A 25688-nucleotide genomic window follows, 5' to 3' on the forward strand; every position below is an offset into this window, starting at 1 on the left:
GAGATATATAGGATACATATTTAACAATCTTCTTAAGAAAAACAGGGTCATGATTACTATATGTTAATGTGCAAGCATTTCCGGGAAGAGCAAATTCAAATTTGTTCAAATTTTTGCCCCTGGGGATAGGGTGAGATCACAATAGGGAATCAAAGTGTTACATAGGGATTATAGGAAAGGCGTAGATAACGAACAGTGATCAATCTCATAACTCCTATAAGTAATACAAAATAGATAGTTGGGCAAACACGGACCCTTGGACACACCAGGGATGGTATCAGATGCCTAGAAGGGGTAAGCATCCCCTGTCGACCAGTCATATTGGCCGTGAGCCTGATGTCCTGATCTTGTAAACAGAGTTATCTGTAGTCAAAATCAGTGTGCCAAGAACGGACTAACAATCGGTATGAAACACGTCAGACAGCATAGGGAATATCTTTATAACTCTGACAGCAGGGTTATGAATACTCGTACTAATATACAAGCATCCCAAGGTATTAAAATTGAAGTATTTTCAAATCATTGTTATATCGGGAGGGGGGGGGGGGGTTGATGGGGTCATAATGGATGATCAAAGTTTAAGTGTACAAAACCAAATCATCCGGAATTGATAGGGTTCTTTATGCTGACTCAGAAATCTTGAATCACGTGATTTAAAATGAAAGCAAATTTGTTGTGTAGAAGCCTGTTTAATAGAAGTTGTTTTTATGAAAAACAAATAACTCCCCAGCTCCCCAAATTGGAGTTGCATCAAATGAAACCTCCTTTTATGTACAGCATGGTATGAAGGAGCAAGCATGGGCAGGAACAAAGACATAATGAACTCCGATAAGCCATATAGGAGGAGATATGTACACAAACTAGTTTACACTCTCCACCCCTCAGATCCACTATAACTTTGTACAAAAATAATACTTCTCCCCCGGGAAGAGGGAAGACATAAATACCCCTTAAAGGATCCAGACTTACTTTTCAAGTATGGGATTATTTTTTGTTGTAGGACAGCTTAATTTTCCATGAATATTTGTAGACATAGCTGTTTGCTATAGAAAATGCAATGGACTAGATTGGAAGTCAAACCCAGGGTCCCAGAATATCTAGTCAGGTGCTATTAGAAACTCTAGTCAAGTGCTCTCAGAATCTCTAGTCCGGTGTTTTCAAAATCTCTAGTCAGGTGCTCTCAGAATCTCTGGTCAGATGCTCTCAGAATCTCTAGTCAGGTGCTCTCAAAATCTCTGGTCCGTTGCTCTCAGAATCTCTAGTTAGGTGCTCTCAGAATATCTGGTCCGGTGCTCTCAGAATCTATAGTCAGGTGCTCTCAGAATCTCTAGTCAGGTGCTCTCAGAATCTATAGTCAGGTGCGCATCCAACTGAGTAACATGGAACCAGCCTCGGGCCAAGTTAAAATGTCATGCTTAAAAGTACTAGTAATTCATCAGTCACAAATACAAGAGCCTCATAGGCAACAATGCTCACCTGAATCAAGGTAAACCCTCTTATTCTGCTGTTGGGATCTTGAAAAAGATTTGTTTTCAACCTTTATTTCAACGTAAAAAAAATTAACCCCATATTGTGATCCCAACATAGCCCAAAATGAGCACTACATAACCTTGATACAAGGTCAAAGGTCATGGTATGAGATGAAAGGTTTTCCCACAAGGAATCTGTATATGAAGTATTAAAGACCTCCCTAAATATTTAAGGAAATATTGCCTTAAATAAGATTTTCTACAAGTAGGTCAAGATCAAGGTTAAGGTTACAAGGTCAACAACTTTGGTAGGAAAGGATTGATTGAATATTGTTAAACGTCCCTCTTGAGAATATCTCACTGGTATGGAGACGTCACCACTGCCGATGAAGGGCTGCAGAATTTAGGCCTATGCTTGGTGCTTTTGGCCTTTGAGCAAGGAGGGGTCTTTGTCGTGCCACACCTGCTGTGACAGGGGACCTCGGTTTTTGCGGTCTCATCCGAAGGACCGCCCCATTTAGTCGCCTTCTACGTCAAGCAAGGGGTACTGAGGACCTATTCTAACCCGGATCCCCACGGGATCGGTAGGAAAGGAAAGGCCTCGTCCTTTATTGTGACAAGGTAGGAAAGGAACGGCCTTGTCACAATATCATCTTATCAAAGGGTCTTGTCATAACGTATTTCATATACAAAATATGAAAACGCCAGCTTAAATAGTTCCAAAGATATGATCTTGATGAGGTTTTCTTAAAAGTTGGTCAAACTCTGAAGTCACAAGTTTAAAAACTTTGATACGTAAACATGTTTTGTCACAAGAAGCAGATATGAAAAATGAAAGACCTATCACTCACAATTCAAAAGTGATGAGCAGCAAGGTTCAAGTTTCAGCTCAAGTTTTGAAAGATAAGTCAAACTTTAAGGTCAAGACTGCAAAGTCAAAGAAAATGGTGTAAGATGTAAGGTTCTGTCATAAGGAATCTATCTACAAAATCCAAACGCTGTATTGAAATAGTTCAGGAGATACTGCTTGAGTTTGGTATTCTTAATAAAAAGTCAAACTCTAATTACAGTTAAGGTCACAGGGTTAAAAACTATTAGGAAGGTCTTGTTGTATAGGATACTGATATATGAAATATGAGAGGCATTTGACCCACAGTTCAAAAGTTAGTACACATGTAGCAATGTTAAAGTAGGGGGCAGACATACAGGACAGGACAATATGCCCCCCTCCCCGGATATAGTCGCAAGATAATGAACACTTAAATCCGCACACCTGCTACACTTGAAAATGATTTGTTTAAGTGAATTACCTGCAATATCTGAACGTGTTTACATATTAACATGACCCTGCTGTTGTTGAGATGAAGAATTTCAAAAATGTGACCCTAAATATCCCCGTATAAAACTTGTGTCCATTATTGCCCCCCCCAAACAAAATAATGTTACACATCACAAACAGAGGACTGTAACTAACACAGGGCTGTAATTAACACGGGGCTGTAATTAACACGGGGCTGTAATTAACACAGGGCTGTAATTAACACAGAACCCTAATGTACACAGGACTGTAATTAACACAGGACTGTATTTTACACAGGATTGTAATTAACATAGGGTTGTTATGTACACAGGACTGTAATTAACAAGCAGATGTAATTAACACAGTGCTGTAAGTTACTCTGTGATTAGACATGTAATTAACACTGTGTTGGTAGATGTAATTAACACTGTAGAGCTGTGTAATTAACACTGTGTTTATAGATACTGGATTTTCTTCACTTTAGCAGTGACACGCTCAGCCACAAAGAGGTTGTCTCTGATGTCCACACATAAACCGTGAGGAGACTTTAAATCACAGTGAATGTAACGGAGGAACTGTCCGTCCTGATCTAGGATGTGGATACGGTGATTCTCTGCTGTCAGGATGCGACTCTGGCTGTCTGTAGTGATGCCGAATGGATAAAATGATTGCTTGGTATTAGAGGGATGACCAGTGTATCTAAAGCGGAGTTTTCCTGACTGATTGACCACCACTACTGCACTAGCTCCACAGTCAGCCACACAGATATCCAGGTTCTTGTTCTCACTGAGGTATTTATAGATAATACCACCAGATGAGTAGAGAGGACGACCCTGATCATCAAACTGAATGCTTTGTTTCTCTGTGGAGCCGGAGTAACGCACGACTTTGGATTGTTTGTAATCATCACTGACCATGGTAACCAGGAGGTCGTTACCCGCGGTACAGCAGACATAGCCAGGTATCCACCCCTGTAGTGTGATCACGGTCTGTATCTGTTTATTCTTAATTAAGTTCACGGTGTTATTACTATAGTCAGTATAAACAAGATCTCCGTCCCGTGTCACTGCTATGTCCTCTGGTATTCCCCCTGACTTGGTTTTTATTGATGTCAGTAGTTTACTCTGGAGGTTGAGCAGCTTCATGGTTTCGTTATCCTCGCGTGTCCAGACTTGATCTTCACTCAGACAGCTAACACTGAATAGATCGTCATACCCAGTGTATATGGTGGCGGTGACGCGCGGCTCATCAAGCAGTGGTTTGACTGGAGGAGACGATACAGCTTCTGCTGACTTCATTGTGTCGCCATGTTCTGTGTTAATGGATAATGGCGGCAGAGAACCAAACATTTCATTGAGCTGATCTTTGTTTATTTTCTGAGGAGAGAAACTCGGTACTGTAACTCGGACTTTAGGCAGTAATGTTCTAAATTGGGAATTCCTAGATTTATAAGTAGAGGTTAAGGAGACGTCATTTAATTTTAGGATTGATTTCAAGTCGGACATGATCTGTTTGAGTTCCGCCATTTTCTGTGTGATTTCTTCTGTATTTTTATTTAGTGCGTCCAGATGTTTAGTTTTCATCTCCGCAATGGCGGATTTCCGTCGGTTGACAATGGCGGTAATCTCCCGGTGTAGGATTTCTCCTTGTTGGTCAGCAATTGTGGTCAGTTTCCCGTATTTCGTTTCTAACTCGGCTTTTTCAGTTTGCACATGGGAGGCCATTTCTTCATATCGCGGGTAAATTCTTGTCTCGAGTTCTTTTAGATCTTTTTGTAAACTTTCTGTTTTAGCGCTGAGTTTTTCCAAAATATCTGACATATCGTGACCTTTGTGTTTACCTGAGGAGACGCAGGTAATACAGACAGGAATGTTACATTCCTCGCAGTGAAGTTCGCAGTGTTTTTCGGGGTGTTTCGGACATTTTGGGTAGTTAGGGGTAACCTTTCTCTGTAAAAACGGCACGACATTGTGTCTTTTAGACGAGTCTGAGAGATGCTTTACTGCACAGTTAACACAGAGATTTATATTACAAAGTTCACAGTGACTCTGTAGGGGGACAGTTTCACAGAGGTCACACAGTAGGACTTCCTGAGCACTGCGCCGGGGATGCATTTCTGATGGCGGGATCACACGAAAAGTTTACTGTCAATAAAAAAAGAATCTTAATTAGAGACGTTAACAGGTCAAAACAATTGAGAAGCTAGAATTATAGCATGATATGTAACACTGTGGTCATTAAATTTGATATTTCAAATGAAATTTTATGAAATTAGTAACGAAGTGAGCAGATCGATTCCGTTGATCACAGGTTAAGTGATCAGATCTATCTCATTAATCACAGAAATATCGATACTACTAACACTACAATGTCAGAATGCGTATATATAATTTTGTCTCACCTTAAAATCCAACATGGCCTCCCTGTTCTTTCGACCTTCCGTCTAGTCCTGAGAATTAAATACCTGTGCGGCGTGTCAGCCTGTATACACTATCTACGTGTTATCGCTTGAGTAAATAGTTTTAAAACTTGTTTTGACCTGAATCACGTTGGGTAGCTGTGTCAACATTTCCGTCAGAAGATAGAATTTCCTTTCATAAAAAATAAAATGCAATCAAATATGTATACAATGAATAACTGCTTTCTTTAATTATACTTATTGTAATTACGCCCCGTGCACACAAATAATATTGTGTTTAAGGTACAAAAGAAAAATTTGCAAGGTCAACTTGACGACACTGGGGAGGAGAGGGGGGGGGTGTCATTCAGTGGGTCCCCGTTTGACTCGTAACAGTGAGAGTTCTTTATTTTGACAACGCCCACCATGACACGGGACCTCTGTTTCCATCTCATATCTGAAGACCTGTGGCTTATAGTTCTACATTACAGGGCGCTTTGTAAAGGGCCATTAACTACATTTGTGAAATATTTTACTCATGCACGTAAATTGCGATATTAACTTTTTTATGTATATTTTACTTCAAAGCATCAAAAATAAAACATGCATATATTTATAAACATATTAAGGGACAAGAATAAAAGTTCAGTGTTTGACAGCTTCTTATGTTAATGTTAATTTTATGCTCTTCTTGATAGTACATTATATATATTTAGTAGTTAAAGTTTTGAATTGAATTCATGTATCAAAAGATGACCCCCCTCTCCCCCATTTAATGTTTAGGCCGTTTTAGTTGATGAATCAATTAAGGATTGGGTAGGCGGGATTATTTTTTTTTTTTTTTGAGGAAATAATTTTTATTTTATTTTTACTATTTCCCCTCCGATCTGCCCCCCCCCCCCTCACTGTGAAAAAAATGACATGTGCCTATTTAATGAAATTCAACGTTTCTCCACCTTTAAACACACAACCTCACATCTCAAATTTTTTATTAGTACATGTAATTGTTTGTAAGGGTATGGAATCGTTATCTCACCAGAGGGAGCGTTATGCAAGCTATATTTTCCTGACAGACATTTACAATAAATCGCTCACCTGTGTACAGATAAAGGACATGTAAATTACCCGTATTTTAACGTCCAGGAGAAGCTTGCGTAATGTGCTCTCTGGTGAGAGAATGCCATGAAATACGTTACGCATTATTTTGTATATCAATGTACATGTTGTTAACATATTTTGTTTTCTATTGTAGAATGAGTTGAGTGGGAAAATGAGCCTCCAGATGTATATGTACATGTGTATATTATAATTAAACTTCTGTTGCACTCACGCATGCGAGGTTACTCTACATTAGGTGTTCGAGTTTTATTTCCTGAATATTTTAGTTTTTGTTGAAATAGTAAAATACAGCAAAATTTTTTAAAAAAATTCTTCCAGTGATTTATTGAAGAAAAATCACAATATAATGCTTGTTATTGTATTTTGGAGGTTTATATATAGTCAGCGAAACCAACGATCCTCCGAAACCAACACGTACAATATCACACCCATCTCTCGGAAAACAGGATGATCGGGATAATGCTTTATAAATTAAAAACCAAAAAAGTTTACAATCCTAAACCGGACATATTTTGTGGAAATGTCTGTTGTGTGTAAAATCATTATAGGATTGAATATATAAATTATTTTGTTCATGGAGAAATGAATATAAAAACCGAATCGCTAACTTTGTTTTAAAAGAGTTTGCAATTCGGTTTTTACATTCGTTTCTCCACGAAGAAAACAATTTGTATGTTAAATGCTTGTAATTCAATTGCAAATTAAAAAAATGTCTGTTTCCGTGAAATGTATTAACAACAGAGTCGAAATAGAAAAAGCTGCAGATCCGCGGAGTAATTTACACGCATGTCGGCCGCCAGCAGAAATCGACAGCAATTGCAGTTTTCGCTGCTTTACTGCAAGGTACACAGTTTGGGACATGCGTATATTAAAAAAAAAAAAGAATTGTCGATCAGCCTCAAATTAGGGGCCGAAGGAACGCTTCCCGTCTGTTGGTTGAAGTAGACAGATTCATAGAGTGGGTGCCTGACACACTTATTAAATTTCTCACTATCACTTAATAGATTATCATTATTATTAGCCGAGACTATATTGGACAAAGTTTTGCTCATCGCGAGTTTTGGATAATTTGTGCATTCCCTTGAATAACTTTACACTGAGCCCTCTTTCCGATTACCATAATACTCGCCGCTCCAATGATCAGATAGCGCCGTTAAAATTTTTCTCAAATTTTGGTTTTTAAGTCGGCTCGCGAATTTATCAACGGCGTGCGGATTCATCGTGTATCACAAACTTTCTGTATATTCTTACACCGACAGCAAATTAATCCCGCGCACAAAGATCTTCAAAAATTGTTCATTTGCTTTTTGAACAGCTTCATTAAGTTTTAAAGACAAATCATGCATGTATGTTGACATTCTTATAACAATGTAATTTAAATGAGTCCCCTCAATACGTTTAAAGAAACTAAAGATAGTGAGCACGAGAGTTTGTAGCAATAAAGTTTTAACAGACTCGAGATTTTCTTTGTTTAAAGTTCATATATATATAACATCACCCAAGCTTCGAAAAATGATGCACCAAGGTGCGATATAACGAGCCCACCCCCCTCCCCCCGTAATTATAAACAAATCAAAAATTAAAGCCAGTAATTTAATTGTTATTAAATGAAGAATTCAAACGTAACCCTCTAAAATTTCGCCGCATTTAGATGGGTAAGTACATCAGTCGTTTACTGCAAAAGGAAAGTTAAAACTCGGAAGTAATCGCATATTCCCAGGCTTAAGAAAAACGTGCAACATGAAGAAATCTGACAAAATCAAGTGACAAAGGACGCGTACACGTACAAAACATGTGCTAGTCACGGTATCATAATATCATGGCAGTTTTAAAAATTGCACGATGAAATATTTTAATTGACTGTTTCATAATGATTAGTTACAGAGTGTAAGATAATTTTTTTAAAAACAATTTTACGGTTTTAGATAGGTAAACAACGCGGCGAAAAATTATAAGTGCACATTGCATTGATTAAAACAAAATGAGTCAAAAACCTTTAGTGATATCTATAATGTGTTCCTTTACATAAAAAAAAAATAATTAAAAAGTGGGTTAGGGTTAATTAATAAGCATAATGCAGGGGCGGATCCAGGAATTGCTGTTACGGGGGCACCACTTTTGAGGCAGATGGTCCAGGGTGAAGTCCTCGTGGGGGTCCAGGGGGCGAAGCTCCCGAATTTTACAGATTTTATGTGGCTTGAAATATTTCTCCTATTTAGTCATTTGTACTATTTTCTATCATTTTGTGAAGGTGAAATTAATAAAATGACCAAAATTTTAAGTTTTTTTTTTTTAAATGAAGTTCTCCCAATAAAGTAATTAAAGAAATCAAAAGATTTTGTCATTTATTTCTCCGGGAGTGGAAGGAAATATTGCTTCTTTTATCGTTTAGTACATTTTCCGAAACAAGATACCGCGATTTACCTTAAATTTGAAAATTTTAGGGGAGGGGGGGGGGCGCCGGCTGTGCCCCCTCTAAATCCGCCACTGTAATGTACTATTCCGATTGTTTTTGTTTTTTTTTGAAGAATTATGGAATTCCATTAATGTCATTGTAATAGTCAATATTTACGTTTTCCGAAGTACGGAAACCCATTTCAGTCATATTTCTAAATTCATCCGACGGTATATATATGAGATTTTGTAAACAATTACTTATGCCCCCTTTCAAAGAAGAAAAGGAGGGGGTGTGCTTCGTACTTGTCGGTCGGCAGACCACATGTTCGCTCTTGGGAACCATTCACTTGATCGTTATGATATTTCAAATGTTGGTTGGTTATAAGTAGAAGAGGACCCCTATTGGTTTTTAGGTCGAAAGGTGAAAAGTCAGTCCATTCTGGACATAGGAAAATACTGTCCATTCAATATCTTGAGAACCCTTTTTTTGACAGACATCAAACTTGGTACACTGGTACATCCTAAGAAGTAGATGACCCCTTATGATTCTAAGGTCATATGGTTAAAGGTCAAGGGTAAAAATGGACATAGGAATATACTATTCACTCAATATCTCGAGAACCCTTTGCTTGACGGACATCAAACTTGGAACACTGGTACATCTTAAGAAGTAGATGACCCCTATTGATTGTTAGGTCACATGGTTAAAGATCAAGAGTCAAACTGGACATAGTAATATATTGTCTCCTATATTTAAAGAATCAGTAGCTTGACTGACACCAAACTTGGTACACTGGTACATCCTATGGAATAGATGACTCCTATCTATCTTAGATCACATGGTCAAAGGCCAAGGGTCAGTCCATTCTGGACATAGGAAGATATTATCCACTCAACATCTTGACTTGCATTGGTTTGGTACTAATATCAATTAAATGATGCATGTGTATAACCGTTTACAATTCTGCACCACGTTGGGAGTGGGGGTATTGTTGTATGTTTGTATTGTTTGACAAACATTTCTTGTTTTCTTCATTGTTTTGATGGTAGCATTATATGACTAGTTGATGAATAAACTCTAAAAATATGCATGGATAGTGAGTACAGTAAAAACAGCAATGTTTCTTACAGATGTCAACTGCATAGTCATTGTAACATTGAGTAAAGTTTAAGGAATTGATTTGCTGAACTTTTTGGTTGGATGGTATCTTCTTACAACCACTGTGGTGCTTATTTGAGGGTTTTCTGTTGTGATATAAAGTACTATATGACTACATAATGATTTTCCTCCAATTCTTAGCATTTGTACATCATGGGTTGTTTAGCACAATCATCAGTTAGCAATGACTCTTCACATCCATGTTGGATATGTACATGTAATTTAAATGGCAGTGGCCATGACTTAGTCAAATTTAGTCACCGTACACAGATGTGATGCATTAAAATATAAATCCTGCTAAAAGAAGCGTGCATATGCGAACTCACACACACGATGTTCGTCATCCGTGTACTACTATCTTGCTCCTTTAAGATTACCTATTCCAGTTGACAATGAAGAGTGAGTAGACTCTCAGGCCCTTGAGGCCTTTGATTTTTTTATCCATTTTATTTTTGCAAATAATTGGGGGTGGTGACCGTCGCTCCTATGCCGACGCCCTTGGACTTATTTACATAATATGGCCTAATTCTACCCAGCGTCGCTCAAAGCTTACCTTGAATTATTTTCATTGCCCCATTTTGTATTCCGTTTAATAGAGCTGAAATGTTGGCTGTCTTGCAGATATTTGATTTCTTCTGTATTTTTAAAAATCTCTTTGGGTCCTCAATTATAGTGTTTTCAGAATTTTCTTCTCTCAATCTTTTTCCTTCCATTTCTTCAATCAGTTTTTTTTTTATTATTGAAAGACGCGCCTACGTCACTAGTATCGGAGAAGGGTTCTTCTATTTCACCATCATACATTTGTAAGTCAACTATTGTTGTGTTGTCGTAAAGACAGATATATATTGTTTTGTTGTTGTAAATAAAGGTATATATTATTGTTTTTTTTTATATTGTAAATACAGGTATAAATTATTGTTTTGTTGTTGTATATATACACGTGATGTTGGTTTCATTTGATCATGAATGTTAATATAATACATTTTGAATACATTATTTTTATTATTAAACTATTTTCGATTTGAAAGCACTTATGAGGTCGAATTTGAAACTGTTCACGTGCCCTTTGATGGTTTACAAGGAAGTGCATTGCGTGTTTCATCGTTTACATCCATTGAGTTATCCTTCCTTGATCAGAATCTAAGCTAAACCTGCACGAAAGACAGACACTGTGTATGTATGATTCTCTGTAACCGGAAGTCTTTTTGTCTTGTTCTTAACGTTTAGAACGTTTAGTGATGTTTCATAATTACGTTTGACTTGGGAATGATGTATCGATATAATACACTTGGGTTGACATTTAATGGAGCATGGTACAGTACTGTGTTATCAGGAGTTGAACACGAAAGCGGAACACGAAATTCTACAGAAATTCTACAGAAAATGTCGATCATCACACACGATTAGTAAACTAGAGTTGCAATGACTTCTGTAGAAATTTTAGTTTAAGGGCTACAAAGTACATGTACATAGATTTAACAAGCCCTTGCTTATGTTTCAATATATGGAAAACCTGAGGTATACTTTATGGTGAAATCTATGTCATATAGGTACAAATGCATTTAGCCGGATATTGAATCAAGAAATGAATTTTAATTTTATTTTAAAATGACGCGCGTCATGACGTATGCCATTATGTCGCAGTTCAAACCCTCATGCATTTTTTTTAAAAATGAAAATTTCTGATATTGAAATTCTACTTTTAAAACCCCAGAAATTAAAATAGACGTACTACATTCATCAAAATTCATACGCGTATTGTTCACAACTACAGCGCATTTATGAGAAAATAGCTGTCTTTACAATTTGTAGATATATCAAAGGCAAACACAATGAAAATATAATTACCCAAAATTGACAGCCACAGACTGTACATTCACAGTTGTACGTTTTTGTATGTGAATACTGGCGATTTTGTCATGTTGTCATCAACTATCCGACTTAGCATCAAAGGCAAAATAGGTGGAAAGTATGTTTTTAAAATTTGCCATATTTTGTGTTTTTACATATTTGTACACGTTTTATTGGATAGGTTACTTAATGTCACGTGACTAGTCAGCCTGTTTTAAACTCTAACTAGTCAATTTGTGTATGTAGTTGTCAGTTAATTTCTGATTTAAAGAGTTTCGATCCTGACATTTGTAGTATTGTCAATTTTTGGGAAGATATCATTGATTTCTACATTGAAAAAGAATTATGAAATTAAAAAGAAATACTGGGGTCATAGTATTGTTATTGAGCTGCAATGTGTTAAACTTGACTTTTTTGCGCTTAAGATTCACTTAAATTCGATTTGTAAGTTGGCATCACAGTAACAGAAATTAATCATTACATAAAATAGATATGCACATCATTCTTCTAACAATATAGATATAAAAAGTTTAATGCTAGTAGATTGAAAAACAAAAATAATGACCTTTTTGCACTTCGTAATTAAATTCATCATATGCAATTTAAAGTTACAAATTTTATAACCGATTTACCATCAAACTTTGCAAGATATCTACATTTTGATATTCTTGAGAAATAAATCACTGAAATTTACATTACAAGACCAGTGTATATATTTGTGACGGACGCAACTTAAAGAAATGTAAGACTGTTCATCAAAAGCTGGCTGCGTTATAATGATGACTATCAGGGTCTATAAGGACCTCTTCTAATGACTGTGCCTCTGTTTAGTTCATGTAACTCAAAACTCAATTTATTTTCTACGTATTTCCCTTTCTACACGGAGGTTTTTTTTAAGGATTGAAAACTATTTAGCAATACGAGGGAAATAAATTAGCAGGGATCTGACAAGGACATTTTGTACACAAGTGTTACACTGAATATGCGACATACAGGTACATGAAGGGGAGAAGTCCCTGCATTCAACAAGACTATAACGAAATTACAATTAGTGTAAGACAGACCCTATATTGGTATAAGACAGACCCTATATTGGTATAAGACAGACCCTATATTGGTGTAAGACAGACCCTATATTGGTATAAGACACACCCTATATTGGTGTAAGACAGACCCTATATTGGTATAAGACAGACCCTATATTGGTATAAGACAGACCCTATATTGGTATAAGACAGACCCTATATTGGTGTAAGACAGACCCTATATTGGTATAAGACAGACCCTATATTGGTGTAAGACAGACCCTATATTGGTATAAGACACACCCTATATTGGTATAAGACAGACCCTATTTTGGTACAAGACAGACCCTATATTGGTATAAGACACACCCTATTTTAATTTCATTTACGTACACTAAGGATATTCCGAAGTTTTGCTTTTACTTTTTAAAAATATGGAACCCGTGTACATCTAAGATGATCAATATAGTTTAGCCCTTAATGAGACAACCTATGTCATACAAACCATACAAATGTATATAACGGTACATACACATGTACATAACGGTACCATACACATGTACATAACGGTACATACACATGTACATAACGATACATACACATGTACATAACGGTACATACACATGTACATAACGGTACCGTACACATGTACATAACGATACATACACATGTACATAACGGTACATACACATGTACATAACGGTATCATACACATGTACATAACGGTACATACACATGTACATAACGGTATCATACACATGTACATAACGATACATACACATGTACATAACGGTATATACACATGTACATAACGGTACCATACACATGTATATAACGGTACCATACACATGTACATAACGATACCATACACATGTACATAACGGTACATACACATGTACATAACGGTACATACACATGTACATAACGATACATACACATGTACATAACGGTACATACACATGTACATAACGATACATACACATGTACATAACGATACCATACACATGTACATAACAATACCATACACATGTACATAACGGTACATACACATGTACATAACGATACATACACATGTACATAACGATACCATACACATGTACATAACGGTACATACATATGTACATAACGGTACCGTACACATGTACATAACGATACATACACATGTACATAACGATACCATACACATGTACATAACGGTACATACACATGTACATAACGGTATCATACACATGTTCATAACGGTACATACACATGTACATAACGGTATCATACACATGTACATAACGATACCATACACATGTACATAACGGTACATACACATGTACATAACGGTACCATACACATGTACATAACGGTACCGTACACATGTACATAACGATACATACACATGTACATAACGGTACATACACATGTACATAACGGTACATACACATGTACATAACGGTACATACACATGTACATAACGGTATCATACACATGTACATAACGATACATACACATGTACATAACGGTACATACACAGGTACATAACGGTACATACACATGTACATAACGGTACATACACATGTACATAACGGTACATACACATGTACATAACGGTACATACACATGTACATAACGGTACATACACATGTACATAACGGTATCATACACATGTACATAACGGTACATACACATGTACATAACGGTACATACACAGGTACATAACGGTACATACACATGTACATAACGATACCATACACATATACATAACGGTATCATACACATGTACATAACGGTACATACACATGTACATAACGGTATCATACACATGTACATACCAGTAAGCGTGGGTAAGCGATAAGATGTCACTAGGAGAGATAACTCTACTTGGTTTAAAAAATGTTCGAGGACACGTAAATTCGTGGGTAAGAGTGACCCACGAAATCCGCGAACGTCAATCCCCCACGGACAATGATGATTCCTCAGTATGTCGGTGTGACGATGCTTCAGGTACACGTATATTATATACTTTCAAAAACTGAAACAAATTTCTTATATTCACATTTTAATCATTTCACACTCGACGGTTCATGTGTAAGGCGACTAATGGGTTAGGCCAAGATTATTCATACGCCGTGGTTAACTTCAGCTAGGGAGACTGTTGAGGAAATAATGTGAATATTGTTAGGTTACCCCTACTCATTTTATGATAACGTGGTTGTCCTAAATACAGTATTGATATATATTTCCGTTTTTGTAATGAAATTATTAGGTACGTTTTTAGAGTTGATCCAGCATGTCTGTTCACATTGTGAATATTCACCACAAAACAACTCGGGGTATTTAGTGCGCTCCTGCTGGATAAGCATTCCAAGTAATTGGTTCCAGTCAGTAATTAGAAACACTAGTTAATTGATTTTGTAAAATAAGGAGGATGGGTAACGGACATTAAAAAAAACGACTTGGGAATGAAAGCAAATGTTGTAGATTCGTGAATGTGTTCATCAGCAGCGACTGAATGAAAAGAATGAATCAAGAAATGAAGAATGCTAAAACTTCAAATTAATTTGACATTTTTTTTCCGGTAAAGCAGAATTTTTTTTAAATCCACAATGAATCAAATCTTTGGAGATTCAGAGTCAATGAGTTGATATGGCGTTCAACTGATAAAATTGATATACTGTATCTGAACGGTGAGTTGTTAGTGACAGGAACCACTTCATTTTCTACGAATTTAACAGAATATACTAACTTAGACGGATGGTTGCTATATAGCATCGATGTTCCATAGAATCAAGAAAGTTAAGGTTAAGATAAGTGCATATAAGATAACGAAAAATTATACCATCCTCGACCATGGCACGAGAAAACACCTCTCGATGCAACCAGAGGAAATTGAAAAGAAGTCGACGTATATTTACAGAAAACTGAAGTTTGATAACTGTTATGTCAGTGCGGAAGACTTCAAAAGTAAATCCATGTTTCTGTTAATGTTTGAGTATATCGGATTAAATCACAGTTTGACTGCATGTTCAGGGGACAGCGTACAAATGTCCGGTTGAAAACAGTGTGTTGTGCTTCAAGAACAACTGTTGGCCGTATAGTGGCTTCATGTTCCAGCATCCCCGAGAACGCCTCTAGAAGATAATGGTTGATTGTATATTGTTTAACCTCTCGCTCGAGAATATTACTTCCTTATGCATGGACTATAACAAACATTCTATTTCCAGGGCCCTCTGGGTAATAAAGACTCGAGAAAATTTCACTCATATGGAGACGTCGCCTTTGTCTATCGTGCCACACTTGCTGAGGACCTATTCTATCCCGGATCCTAGACTATAATGGAAAACAGAGTACTCAGTATTAGTGGAGCTACAATGTAGGTACTGGTGACGCAGTGTAACTAGATCACGGGAAGTGACGTAATCCGATATTCTTCTGACGTTATATTGTGACGTGTGCAGGAGAGAGTCATCGGAGGCCGTATTAAAATGTGGGAATTCACCAACACCAGCTGCTCTCGCTACTTTGCCTACCTTTAACTACTTTAATTCGCAGGTCTAACTGCCGAGACACGAGCATTCAGTAATCGGATAACCATTCTACAAGTTAATCATGACTAATATGATGTTATCACCGTTTAAACGGACTAACTCCGACAAATGAAGCATCACTCTGAATTAGATCGCCTCCTCGCGATTCGATTTCTTTGCGCATGACGTTAGCACACAAATACACGAAATTCCAATCGGGATCAACGTATTTATGATCAACTTGAAGAATAAGCATTCGGTTACTGAACCTTCGCGTTAAGAGGCTAGATCTGTGAATAAAATTGTAAAAGGCAGGCAAAGTGGTGACACCAGCTGGTGTTGTGAATTCCCTCTTAAAATTTTCAAAATGGCCTACGCTCAGACTCCCTCCATACGTCAGGACATACAGGAGTATGTAATAGTCAGAAATATTGAATTAAAAGGACAGTGGAGAACTTTTCTTCACCATCCTGATTCAGACTACATCTCCATTTCTCATACATTTGAACGGCAATCAAACAACATGAAAACGTGCACCCAACATCACGCTTAAATTCCCCAATGTTATAAGGTGTTGAAATATATACTTTTGTGTTATCGCCAAATCGTAGAGGTAGGAGAAAGATAATGGCAAATTTACTTCCAAGTTGTTACTGAGTGGTTCTTTATAGGACCGATCAAACATACATACCCCGCAATAAGCTTAGTTGATTTCTCTAACAAATATACCACACTTTGATACATGTACTAGTGCTTTTAAAAACGCCACCATCGACATATATTATATACTCGTACTTTTTACTAACACTTAAATGAAAACCATAAAATCCTGGCGCCAATTCCATAAATCTCCAAAACATTTTTTTTTTCAGAGACAAAATATATTCAATTTTTATATCACAAAGCTTTGTCAACGACTCAACAATCATGATCTCCAACATGCCGATACATTATTGATATTCTTCCGAGAATGGGCACTCTGTTACATTATGTTTGTTTACAATCTTTCGCTTTTTCTATAAATGTTTCCACTTGCCTAGCTGTCAATTCCATTAGTGCATTGTATAGAAACTGGTCAGGGCTGTGGATTAGCACTGAGCCAGCATTCGTCGTATGGTATGAAATAGAACGAGTTAATGCCATGTCTTTGATCGAGTCATCACTGTGCTTTTACGATTGATTGAAGAAAACACGCTTTTTGACATTAGAATAACGAATTACCATGGTCCGTTAATAGATCAAAGTACAAGGATATTCGTGTTAGGATCGGATATGGCTACTTTTTGGCATTTTTATTGCATACGGTTCAAAAGCGTCTTGTTAGAATATAATGATTTTCCACCTTGAAAGCGTGCATAGTCAGAATGAATCATGGGTAACGAGTGTGTTTCTCTACACTTGGCGTCTGACATTGATTGAAATGAGATGTCTTTGTTTTTAATTTGTATGTATCCAGTAAGGAAAACATTTATATTAGAATGATAAAGAATTACAAGACACGCAAACGTGTTTGATTGGATAAGAAAAGTATCTACAATATATCTCGTTATTTGATTGGATTAAAATAACATCTCCAATATATGTACTTATTTGATTGGATAAGAAAAGTATCTACAATATATCTCGTTACCGGGTATTTGATTGGATTACAAAAGTATCTACAATATGTCTTTATTTGATTGGATAAGAAAAATATCTACAATACGAAAGGTGAAGACAATGAATAGTGATCAATCTTATACCTCCTATCAGGAATATAAAATAAAGAGTTGGGCAAACACAGACCTCTGGATATACCAGAGGTGGGATTAAGTCCTTAGGGGGAGTAAGCATCCCCTGCCGACCGATCAAACCCGTTGTAGGTCCTATGCCTTGATCAGGTAAACGGATCAATCTTTAGTCTTAATCAGTGTGCCAAGAACGGCCTACCAATAGATATGAAACACGTCAGACAGCATTTGACCCATTAATAGGCTGTATTGACAATCTAGATCATTATAACGATCATAGAATTTGCGAAACCCTCAATTTAAACGAGACTGTTGAAACCCATGTAACATCATTTTGTTTGTTATTAGCCTGCTTCGATTTAAAAACTGATCATACGCAGATCATGCTCTTGCTTATAGCATCAGTTGAGAGATACATGTACAATTTGATTTGCTTTGAAGATATTTTATTATATAAATATACAAAAAGATTGCTTACACGTTCCAGCAACTTAGAAAACCTCTCCCGTATACAAAATATATTATGTTATACATGTACAAATAAAGATTGTCGTACCACAGAAAATATAATATTCGTTATATTATACATTTATGAGAATATACAATATATGTTTAGGTTCATGTAAGTACATAATCAGGCATGAAATGCTAAACATATTTTAAAATTATGATATCTTCCGATTAAAATATGTTAGAGTTCTTAATAAACTTCTGAACTGCTCTGAAAATCTAAACTTTACATCATTTGAAAAATATTCATTTCCCCATAATAAATATCATTTAACTAAAGCAGTTCATTGAAAAAACAATTTGTTAGTAGCCTGCCTCGATTTAAAAACTGATCATACGCAGATCAGGCTCTTTCGTATACCATCAGTTGAGAGATACATGTATAATCTCCATATGATAATGGAATATTGCTACATAAATATGGGAAGATGACGATGAAGAAGTTGAAATCATCCCGTTTGTCATAAAGTTGAGTTGTTAGTTTGTCGTTAATATTCATTTTTAATAAAAATATCCAAGTATTATGCGGATGCGGAAAAATGTCTTACAGTAGCATTAAAATCATTCGCCTTTTTCGTTCCTCCATTTCTATAATTATCAGCTATTTGTCAATGCTTGAAAACATCTGAAACATTAGCATAAGATTCTTGTAAGCATGCAAACGTGGCCTTTGGTCTATTCTAAGGTAAAATGCAGTTGCAGTCTTTAAATTCGGGGAAAATGTTGAATTCCATTAGTACAGCGGAGATTTTAAAGGACTGAGTTGAATGCTGATTTATTAATTTCAGATACGCTCTGTGTTGTCCCTGTTGAACGGAAGTAGGTAAACCATTACGAATTAGGGACGATTTCCTTCCTTGGGACGAAATTGCAAATGTTCTGCAATCAACAATTCAAAGAACTCCCTTTTGGAACTACTTCTATAAAGCATTCTAAGAACACAATTATATTACAGTGTTTTCTTTAAATGAGTACCAACGTTTATTGTGTGTGTTGCAGTGACTGGACTGATATAGAGGACTATACCAGGCGCGTAGTCAGAAAGAAAACAATATGTGTACACAAAGTATGACAAGGGGTCTGGGGGCCGCCTTGAGGCAAACCTCCCGGAAGCTCCTGGGTTTTGCCAATGAAATAGCCCATTTCTGTGCATAGAAACCGGGTTTCTTGTCATTATTCAAACCCCACGGAATTCAAAAAATTATTTTCTAAACTTTTTTTTTCACGTGAGGATCCGGGTTAGAATAGGTCCTCAGTACCCCTTGCTTGTAAGAAGCGACTAATTAATGGGGTGGTCCTTCGGATGAGACCACAAGAGCCGAGGCCCCGTGTCACAGCAGATGTGACAAGATAAAGATTTCTCCCTGCTCAAAGGCCGTAAGCGTCGAGATAGGCCTAAATTTTGCAGCACATCACCAGCAATAGTGACGTCTCCATATTATGAATAAAAGATTCTCGAGAGGGACGTTAAACAATATACGATCAATCATTGTAGTGTTTTATCATGCCAACTCACCGTGTGTACCTGAAGTGACTTTACATTGGTTTTGACTGGTATATATATTTTAAATGTTACTGATAACAAAGAATATCGATTATCCTAATCTGTCTACTACATGTATATATATATATATATATATATATATATATATATATATATATATATATATATATATATATAGATACACTTTATATATACAGTAAAATATCTCTATCTCGAAGTCCGAGGGACCTCGAAAAAACTTCGAGATATCCGGGGGTTCGAGATATCCAAAATTGATCTTGGATATTTTTGTTTTGAAGGAGGATATTTGATGCATAGTATGCGATTTGCATTATAAACAAAAACCCCGTTGCCGTTTCTTATAGTTTAATACAAGTTGATAAATTAATATTGTGGAATTTCAAAGACAAACATTTCGTTTTTTAAATATATATAAACATCCAATTGAATTCACAATGTCTTTCAAAATCAAGATGATCGTGCCTGTATGCTTATTTTAAGTTTACTGATGTCCAGGCTCGACTGAGATGTAGTTATTGCGTTGAAAGAACTTATCACGTAAGAAACAAAAAAGACGGATTTTAAAAAAAAACAAAAAAACTTTTAAATGTTTATTAAAGAAATTTTCGTGTTTTCTCTGTACTAGTTTTAATGATGAAGTGTGTATTATTAAATGCATTATCGTTATTAAGAGCATTACCTTCAAGCGAACTTCGAAGATTTTGTGCGTTTATCTAACCCACATGTTAATGATAGAGCGTGTGTCTTTCAAAACACCATCCCTGGAATCGGGTGTGTTAGGTCATAATTGGCGGTGAACTTTAGCCATAATATTGAAAGGCTTCACTAATCACCCAAGCTGTTGAACCATTTATTGCGACCTGGGTCTACTCGGAAAAGGCGAGCGTGGATTAGCGGTCATTAATTATAATTGATGTAGCTGCGGGTGTGAATGTGCGACTTAACGACGCCAGGTATGGTAAGCTGAGCAGAAAATTGACTGCATTTCGAGATAAACCAGGTGAATTTAGGGTATGGGACCTTGAAAATACTTCGACATAAGCGGAGTATTCGAGATTACCGTGTTCGAAATATCAGAAGTTTTTAAAATAATTTATATAGGGAAAACGGCCGGGACCGGCGGTCGACTTCGACTCAAGCGGGATATTCGAGATAAACCATATTCGAGATACAGATATTTTACTGTATATATATATATATATATATATATATATATATATATATATATATATGATGTTTTATATATTTATATGATGTACATTAAAGTGATATTTTACATGATGTTAATGATTTGAATTTGAAATTCAAAAAGGACTTTACATTTGACTGATTGGCCATCATTATGCAGATTAATTCATAAACCAGGACTATATAATGCAGTTATTTTTTAGGCATAAACATTTTATGGCAAATCTCTCTCTCTCTCTCTCTCTCTCTCTCTCTCTCTCTCTCTCTCTCTCTCTCTCTGTGCTAGGTAACTACGCGCCTGCGTACAGAAGCTTTAGAAGGACCTTACATATCTCACATTACTTATCATTATGACAGGTGCCCTATAATAATCACTGTCTGTTTGTCTGTACATTACTTATCATTATGACAGGTGTCCTATAATAATCACTGTCTGTCTGTCCGTCCGTCCTTCTGTCTGTCTGTCTGTCAACACTTTCTGTGATATGTGATAACTTCAGTTTCCTTAGGGAGATTTTCAAAAAAAATTATGCTCAATACTTTGATTAGTCGGAGGAAGACCCCTTTTTATTTTCAGTTTTATCGACTTTGTCCTTACGGAGTTATAGGACTTGTTTATAGCCACGAGGAATTGATTGATTGATTGTATATTGTTTAGCGTCCCTCTCGAGACTTTTTCACTTATATGTAGACTTCATCAAGACCAGTGAAGGGCTTCAAATTTAGGCCTATGCTCTGCGCTTATGGTCATTGAGCAGTGATGGTTCTTTATCGTGCCACACCTACTGCGGCACGGAACATCCACAAACTTCCGCCAGAGTTCGTTTGCTTACAAACCAAACTCTTCCACTTAGGCATTATGGGATAGCGATTTCGTAGGTCGCGTATACTGTAGAATGACGAAAAAACATAACGTCAAATGTAAACAACATTCAAAACAAGAACGTAAACATCAAGTTCATTACTTTACACAATAATTTGAACAGAGTCTCCCTACTTTTTAATGATCTTTTGATCATTCTATGTTTAAGATAAAATCCATACTTTTGTATTAATGCTCTTAATGTCAATATCTTCAAACGTTTAACTACTTCTATAGTGTTATTTGCCTGCGTGATAATCGCGGACTCACAATATACAAATCTGTATATTGTGTTGCGTCACATAGGAGAGGTCTATTCGTAGGTGATGTAATGAGGCCTCGACGGGGAGTTTGGGAACATCAGTTTTTAATGTCATCTCCAAGGACACGTGATATTGACACGTGACATTGACAACTGATGCCGAGCGTTTAGCGGTGGGACTGTCACTACAGGTTTTAATGACTTAGGTCTGTCGCGGCCGGGATTCGAACCCCGACCTTCCGCAAGCAGGGCGAACGCTCTACCTCTAGACCACCGCGGACACGAAGAAACATGCAATCCATTGTCCCATAGACGCATTGGTGAAGGGTTTTCATTGTGGATCGTAGAGAATTATTTTGTAAGAAGTTGGGATGTAGAATGTTTAGATAGATCCATGTCGAGGCTCAGATACTTCGATCAAATGATGCAGAAACAGTGTAGTCGCCGCGGTCACCTACTCTGGACATAGTAAGTATGGAATAACTAATAAAAACTAAATAGAAACAAATCAATGATAACAAATCAAATAAGAACTGGTTAATAGCGAATGAATAATCAAAGGCGTATTTGTTACATGTATGTACATGCATGAACAGATGTGGTCTGACCATCTCTCTACCCAGTAGATAACACCACTGTAAAATTCTGAAGTTCAGTCTATAAAAGTAATTGTGTGGAATCTTGCTTTACTGAGTTTCAAAATTACTCATTTTACAATTTAAAAATGATTTCTGAGTACCTAACGGAACAGAAACGTATGTTTGCTACTGGCAAATACTTCCACTGTATACTTCCTCACAGTTATAAATTCTAAACCGGATCCCCACGGGATTAATAAACCAGTAATGATAAATGTAATATAAAATCACTAATATCAGATGCTTATTAGAATTAACAAATATCTAAAAACAATTATGAAAGGTCCCTCCAAGCTCAGAGCTTTGTTTACTAAACTGCTTTGTATCATATTTCTCTAATATGTTGCTTATACAGCATCCCGAAAACAAAGAATACAGAATTATTGACCCTCCATCTTGAGATTTATCGGATTGGACAAAGTAAGTCTGGCTCATTCTCCGGCAATTTGTCCAGAAGTCAGGAAGATTTAACTGCCACAAATTACTGTCAATAGATTTATGAGGAAATTCTGCTAAAATCGCCAGACAGTTTTTGTGTTTCGTTGAGGATTTAGGAGCATTGCCTCTCGATATTCAAAATGAGATCAACTATATATGTGTTACTTTGTCTTCGGTGTGTAACCGTACACTCAATCTCAATCAATCATAGAATGGAATGGTTTTTCTTACATGTGGTCATCTAGTTTGCATGGAGTTGTCAGCTGACCGTTTGTTGACCCGACATTTTAAACAGAGGAGACTACTAGAAAACACTCAAGAAGTATTACAATTGTCTGCGTACGCTAAACGCGCTTAAAACTAACAGACACTACTTCCTGTAAAATGACGTAATACATTGAATTCTGGGTAATGTGAAAATGGGGAATATTCAGGCCTGAAAACTCACAGAGTAAGAATTTACAGTCAATGATGGTATTCATTATGGTAATTTCACACCTCGCTGACTGTACTATGGTTTGTCCAAGGTTCCATGACTTTTTTCATGGTTTCAGGTTTCATGACTGTGATTAAAGGTGGTCTACTTCAGTCTTCTGTTACAGGACTGCACAGTACCAGGAAACAAGAACCAGTCTACAGCTTCATGTCACGACCATGCAAAATCATGATCTAATAGGACCAGAGTTCAGGTTCATTAAATGCAGTCAATCAGACAAAACGGACCGGTGGTGGATGGCTAAGATTTATTTCTGTATGGAAGCTAGCAAAGTTCGCTGTAACCCTAAAGCGGATTTTTCTTATTCCTGACCTGTAAGTGACTGCAGTTTTAATATTATACACAACTTTACTCTCAGTGTTAAAGATGATATCACATATTGATCAGAAATCACTCCATTTGATGGACCTTCAAATTACCCCCAGGCAAATACGGCAAATATTGCTATTGAATCAGTTTTATATTTAATATTCAATAATTTACAAATTGCACGGTAAAAGAATTTCTGAGAGCTAGCAAGCATTACACCTAGTCCAATTCATCATAGTCCATATTTTATTCACACAATTGGTGCATTAGTTTCCATGAATGGTACATCTTTTATGCAATAAATACGATTTGATTAAAACCAAGCGAAATATTCAAATTTTGTCGCTTTCCTGGTCGACCTGTGAGCACGACTGCCATCACATGCGCTCTGTCGTCCCGCTGACGTCGGCATTATCTTGCAGGTGATAATGGAGTATTGCTAAATAAATATGGGAAGTCGACTACACTGTATATAAATTGATATTTCATAAAAAAAAAAATTAACATAATCTACTTCATATGTATATAAATTGATAATTGCATATTTTTTACTCTTTTCCAACTATACTAGCGGAAAAAAAGAAACTGTGCATTATAAAATTTAGTATAATTTTTCTATATTGAAGTGTCCGTACGCACGAGTTTTACTGGCCAATACTGTTCGGAGTAAGAAGTGTAAAAGGTTTGTTTGAACACTATTCGTTAAGGAAAGCACTTTAGTTTTGACAAAATTTACCCTTCTGCCATGCCCGACTCAGCGAAAACCAACGTAATCGTTCTGTTGGGATGCTTCAAGCTGGAAGGGCACAAAATATCGTAGCAAGACACTTTAGAGTTCATCGGTTTCCAACAATCTGGTAACACTCGGGATCGACCACGATATGGGCGTACTCGTGTGACGTCGCGTCGACAGGACAATCACATTAGACTTATGCACCTGAGAAATCGTTTCCAGACAGCAAGTTTCACTGCTCGTAGCATTCCTGGACTTCGACCAATCAGTCCAAGAACTGTGTGTAATCGTCTGCGCTAGCACAACATCAGACCAAGACGTCCAGCGGTGCACCCAATATTGCTTCAACGTCATCGTATCGCTAGACTAGCGTGATGCAGATGACATCTGCGATTCAGAATACAGGAATGGGCCAATATTCTGTTCACTGATGAATCCAGATTTCATTTGGATAACAGTGACGGCCGTTGTAGAGTGTATCGTCGCGTTGGGGAGCGGTACCAGGACGCTTGTGTTGTGCAACGTCAACAATTCGATGGAGGTAGCGTTATGGTGTGGAGTGGAATAACATCACGTGGAAGGGCCCCTATACAAATTGTCAATGGAATCTCACAGGCGTACGCTATCGAGACGAAATTATTCAGCGCCATGTGATACCCTTCATACAGAGACAGCAAAATCACATCACTCTGCAGCAAGACAACGCAAGGCCACATGTTGCACGGTGTCGATGTCTTTCCTTGGCCAGCTGTTTCCCCCGATTT

The 25688-nt window shown here is 36.9% G+C and overlaps 1 protein-coding gene and 2 long non-coding RNA genes across 4 annotated transcripts in view; 2 read left to right on the forward strand and 1 right to left on the reverse strand.

The window, feature by feature from the left end:
* The window catches only part of LOC130047667 (uncharacterized), a 151431-nt gene that overhangs the window by 32661 nt on the left and 93082 nt on the right, over positions 1–25688 (forward strand). The window lies entirely within an intron of this gene.
* LOC130047662 (probable RING finger protein 207 homolog) lies at positions 2243–5367 on the reverse strand. The gene is made up of 2 exons (XM_056143036.1): positions 5171–5367; positions 2243–4913 (listed from the first exon to the last, which is right to left on the reverse strand). The coding sequence occupies exon 2, from the start codon at positions 4881–4883 to the stop codon at positions 3225–3227; it is 1659 nt and encodes a 552-aa protein (XP_055999011.1). The 5' UTR covers positions 4884–4913; positions 5171–5367; the 3' UTR covers positions 2243–3224.
* Positions 3668–6517, forward strand: LOC125655698 (uncharacterized). Of its 2 annotated transcripts, none has more exons than XR_007362833.2 (2): positions 3668–3756; positions 6420–6517. It is a non-coding gene; the product is annotated as an uncharacterized LOC125655698 (long non-coding RNA). The 2 variants fall into 2 exon arrangements; XR_008796507.1 differs by lacking the exon at positions 3668–3756 and adding an exon at positions 4034–4162.

This window comes from Ostrea edulis, chromosome 7 (assembly GCF_947568905.1).
Source record: "Ostrea edulis chromosome 7, xbOstEdul1.1, whole genome shotgun sequence".
Taxonomy (NCBI): Eukaryota; Metazoa; Mollusca; class Bivalvia; order Ostreida; family Ostreidae; genus Ostrea; species Ostrea edulis.

Excerpts from the sequence above, each read along its gene's own strand:
- LOC130047662 (XM_056143036.1), bottom strand. The coding sequence starts at position 4,883 with ATGCATCCCCGGCGCAGTGCTCAGGAAGTCCTACTGTGTGACCTCTGT.